This window comes from Montipora capricornis, chromosome 2, assembly GCF_036669925.1.
Source record: "Montipora capricornis isolate CH-2021 chromosome 2, ASM3666992v2, whole genome shotgun sequence".
In the NCBI taxonomy this organism is placed as follows: domain Eukaryota; kingdom Metazoa; phylum Cnidaria; class Anthozoa; order Scleractinia; family Acroporidae; genus Montipora; species Montipora capricornis.
Window position 1 is genome coordinate 22,485,535 of NC_090884.1, and position 5,204 is coordinate 22,490,738.

The 5,204-nt window shown below is 35.9% G+C and overlaps 1 protein-coding gene across 2 annotated transcripts in view; it reads left to right on the plus strand.

The window, feature by feature from the left end:
• LOC138039109 (G kinase-anchoring protein 1-like) overlaps positions 1-3,585 on the plus strand; it is a 23,173-nt gene extending 19,588 nt beyond the window's left edge. For both annotated transcript variants that reach the window (XM_068885292.1, XM_068885291.1), the window contains 4 exons: positions 210-273; positions 1,379-1,437; positions 2,039-2,110; positions 3,101-3,585. In XM_068885292.1, coding sequence (XP_068741393.1) covers positions 210-273; positions 1,379-1,437; positions 2,039-2,110; positions 3,101-3,157 — 252 coding nt within the window. In that variant the 3' untranslated portion in view covers positions 3,158-3,585. The remainder of the gene's footprint in view (positions 1-209; positions 274-1,378; positions 1,438-2,038; positions 2,111-3,100) is intronic.
• Positions 3,586-5,204: the final 1,619 nt, after the last annotated feature.

The following is a 5,204-nucleotide window of genomic DNA, read 5'->3' on the forward strand; positions in this document are numbered from 1 at the left end:
ATCATGCATGGAATTTTCTCCATTATTAAAAAGTTGAACATAAGTGTCATGACTGGATACAGGGCAACTTGGAGTGCCAATTTTTGATTACGATCAGATGTGACACTTTTTTTGCGTTGTTAAGAGATAATATCTAGTGGTCAAGATGAACAAAAAAAAAATTTGAACCTTGGCCTAAACTTTGACTCATTACTTTGTCTTCTTGACAGAAAGAATTGTTACTGGTGAAAAGACGGAACAAACAGTTGTGCTTCATACTTAGTCAGGCTGAAAGTAGGTGAAAGTCAAAGTTTAATAGCTTACAATTTTCACCCCATGTACATGCTTCAGTTAAAATACACAACTTTTCTATAATGTACTCCTGGAAATCTGTGGTCTACAATGTGCCGCTGTGTGGATGAGTGACTGACAAATAATATTATTTTATTTCTCATGTGACAAGCAAAACATGCTGTGAAACAGAACGTATGACATAGAATGGTGGTCCTTTTCCTGATAATATTTAACAATTATTCGCCAAAGGCGAAGTGATTATCGGTGAATATTCACCGAGATTTGTCTCGGTGAATATTCACTGATAATCACTGAGCCTGAGGTGAATAATACCGTATTTACCCATGTATACGTCGATTCCATGTATAAGTCGACCCCCCAAATGGGGCCAGGTTACTAAGCCGTTGAAGGATCGCGTTTTATTTGAAGAAACAAGAATGTTTTTTAGAGCTTTCCGCCTTTGGAAAATGAAAATTTCCAGTGTCTATTTGATATTTGTGCTTGTGAGTATCTTCAACATTTAAAGTAAAACAAATCCTTTTTCATTTCAACTGGAATTGCTCAATTACATTCATTTTGAAGTATTTCGTCCACTGCGTTCGTTATGCCCAACGACCACATTATGATGTTTATTTTGAATAAATTATTTAGCTGGAACTTGGCTCGAAATCTTTGACCCATGTATAAGTCGAGGGCGATTTTTGGAGCTTCTTTTGAGGCCATAAAAGGTCGACTTATACACGGGTAAATACGGTAATTGTTTTAGTATAAATACACAGGTGATTATTTCAAAAAAGAGAAAAAAAAAAACATTTCAACGCGAAATCATCTTCACTTACAGTGGCAAAACGACTACTGGCAGCCATTTTGTCCGTCGAGGTGATTATCGGCTGATAATCCGAGATAGCGAGCCAATGAGAGCGTGCGATTTAATATAATCACCTGTGTATTTATACTAATAATAATTATTATTAATTTGAGTTCATAATAGTTTGTTTGTCAAAGTTTTGTATTTAATAAAAATAATAATTTGTTGGAGACATTGGTTCATCTAGCAATGTTAATTACCTGGTGCAAGGGTAAATTCCTTACCTTTTTTCAATAGTGAAAGAAAAATCTGAGCTGTTGATGCAAATAGAAGAGCTAAATGAAGTCAAGGATCAGGTTTGTGTTTAAACAATATTTAAAACAACAACACCTTTATTTAAGACTGTATTCAGTATTCAGTCAGTATTGAGTCAGTATTCAGTGTGGTGGATGAATCATAGGAGCTCTGAACGTTAAAACATGCAGATTCTGGTAAAACAAATCACCAATCTGAGCTCTACCTAACAATCTGCATTGTTACTTGTTACATCAAGTGTAAGAATCAACTTCATGGGTCACATAACATTTGGTGTTTTTTTTTTTTGGTTAAATGGGGATGTAACCAAGAAGAATGGATAGGGGACACTTTGAGATCAAGATTAGAAATATCTTGAATGAGAAACCAGTCCACACATCTTTAGGATCGTGAGCCTGTTGTTTTGAGACAACAGTGTGTGCATGGTGGTGATGTTCATTTTGTACATCCTGAATTGCTATATACCGGTACATCGTAGTCTCCAATAAGTGTCAAGAATTTACATGATACTTTTTATTAAGTGCTTTTTCCTGCCCCTTGTTAGCTGAACTGAAACAGATTAATTTCCCTAATGCCCCTCTTTTTAAATGTCGTGAATGAAAATGAAATTTCACTGGAAGTGGAATGACTTTTTCCAATCAGGTTGTACAGTTACATGCAGAGTTGGAGCAAGAAAGATCGAAGAACTCTGCCTTGAAGAGTGATATGGCAAAAGTAAGTGCAGAACAGTATTCAATCAGTTGAAAGGTTGACATGCATGTCACTGTGTATGGGCTGGCTGATGTGACTTGTCAAGCATTACCAGTATCTTTAGGAAAACATCATCACAAATACTCTTTACCTAGATAAACCTTGAAGGTTTGCCTCACAGCAGATGCTATGTGTAAATTATTGTTTTGTTATGTTGAGCCAAGAAACTGGTACGAAATAATTTTTATTGTAAGTGCATATCACAAATTACCTTAATAATTTATATAACTGTCTCTGAAAATTTGAGCCTAATAATCCAAAATAAACACTTTTCACTGCCTATGGAATTTATCAGGTTTGTGATGGTCAATATTTGGTTGATCATCAAAATGCATTCAGAGAGAGAATTCTTCAAATGATTGAAGGCAAAAGGTCATTTGCAACTATTATTTTGTCATTTGACCTTTTTCATGAACACTACATGTATGATTCAGCAAATTTCATCACATCATTTATCCAGAAAATGAAAAAAACTGCTACCATACCTATTATAGTGCCTATATTTTTCCAAATGTTGCCTACCCCTGAAAGATTTTTCCCTTGGGATATGGAAGTTCAAAAAATTCCACCTTTACTCATTGTTTTCTTTCTAGTTGTTTTATCGTCGGTAAGTACATGTATAAGAATTGGACCTCTTTTTGTGGTGTTTAATTCTGTCTTATTTCCTTGAAGGGCCAAAGTTTATCACTTCTTAACTACCGGTACATGTAACGGTCATTAATTTGCTTATATGTTACGAGTCCTTCATATTTTGGTTACCGGTACTTTGAGACATCATGGCTGAATTCTGAACAGCAAAGAATGCCTTTAAAACCTCTTTGCAGAAATGCATGTATTGTAAGTTATATGAAAATAATGCTCTTAAGTTGAAAAACCTTGCTAACGACAGTACATGAAGTGATTTTCTCAAAGTGTTGTGACTAACAATTTTTTTGTTTTTTTTTTCTGATGCAGTTAACAGGAGGGAAACAAAGACATGGCTCCTCATCTTGCAAAGATTCTGATGCATAAATCATTATACCTGTTACCATGCCCTCTCCTGTAAACTTTCCTCACATTCAAGCCAATTTCCTTTCCTTTTAAATACGTCATGTTTGTGACAGAACACATTATAAACGGGTAACAGTAAAAGGCAAGTGTTTTTTTTTTAATCAAATTGCCTATCTGACAAGTATTCAATGCTTTCTTGAGAATTTTCCTTCAAATTAAGCCTTGTTCATTCACTCCAATATCATTGGTTAGTCATGAAGTGATGACTATCCATTCTGCATCCCTCAGCCTGAAAGAATCAACTTATCTTGGTGGTGGTTTCTGGCAGGATGGTAACATGTAAAATTAAACCATATTGTAACAAGGATTAAAAAATGTTAATTTATTTTTATGCAATAAATCCACCAATTTGTGTGGGGTGTGCAATAATATAGCACAGCAACATGAAAGTACTTTAAATTTAATGTGTCCCTTTTTGAGTAAGATAACAAAGTATCCCTCCCTGTCAATTTGGTGCCTTGCATGACTTTGACTTGAAAGTGAGAAGGTATTACTTTAAGTGAAATGATTGTTGCTCAGGTTTACTCAGGAAAACTCTATAAAGCAATCAAAAAGGCATCATGTTTGTTTTCTTCACCATCAAAAAACCATTCTGCCCTTAACTTGTATAAGCCCTATGTTTTTTGAAAAATTTATAGCAGCCTATTGATTCTTATGTCTAACTTAAGATCATATGTTGGCATGACAGCTAGTTAACGATATCCAGTGAACTAATAACCCAGCCTGCTTCTTGAAAGTCCTGTAAACTTTTCAGGCCCAAAAAGCAATTAAAAAAACTATGATCCATTTATCGTGAAATGCCGATCTGTTAACATGTTTTCATTATCAGAAAAAATAAAACTATCACAAAGTTTCATTACTTGATATTGTTTCCCTTTTTAAGATGCAAGGCGTTTTATGTCACCTGAAACATGCCTGAAAAGTTCCGGGACTTTTGAGACTTTCGAGAAACTGGTCCCTCGTAAGAGAGCTAAAATGCAATGGAAATCCCCATTGGAAGGAAAATGTCAATGGTATTGTTCTGGCGAAAAGCAGTATGGTTGAACCCTTTGATGCCTAAACCGGCCAGATTTGGTCTTTTACTCGTCAATGGGGAACCCCCAGGAGTTAATGGGTTAAAGTGGTTGCCTAGGACAAAAATCTAGAGGCGTAACGGCTATATGGATAAGAAATGGTCATCAACCACAATTGTGCAAAAAGGTTTCAAAATGTATCAATCTTTTGCATTATCTCAATCGAGAAGATAGTAAGGAGTCAAGTGTGCATTGGCCATGAACCATGCCTCCCACCTCTGTGATTGTATGTGGACTGAGTTAGGTGTACAGGTGTTACGAGGGGGTTCTCCAGGTATTCCAGTTTTCCTCCCTCATCAAAATCAACTGACAGCTGATTACATTCTGCTGTGGTGCTGTGCTCCAATTTCAAACATGGGCCATACAGCAGCTACCAGGCCCGATGTTGAGTGCCAAATTGGGTCTGAAAAACCCTGATTTGAAGACTCGATAAAGTGACTGGGGAATTGACTGAATCTAGAAATGGTCGCCAATAAATTTAATCTTTTGTCTTTGTGTCAATAGCCTTAATAGCCTTATAAGAATTTTGGCTTAAAAAATGACTAGTGCACAAAGATAAAAAGAATAGTTTATCAGCAGCCATTTTTGCATTTTGTCAATAACGGTACTTGGTTAACACAAAACATTGTTGTGATATAAGTTATACACAATTAATTGACAATTTCAGTCTCGCTGTACAAAAGAACAATAATATTGCCACCCAAGTATACATAGTTCAGGGTTCCAGATCCCACACGTTTCCTACACCTCAGTGGTACAGCATCCAGAAGTTAGAAGTCAGAAGGTCGCTGTTAGACTCTTGCAAAGGAGAACTCGCTCACTCTCAGTGCATATCCCAAAGTCACCATAAACAAAATGCATCTTTCATTCATTAAAACAGGGTGATCACTTACTATCTCCATCGTTACTGTAATGGTCCCAAAAAGAACAAATTC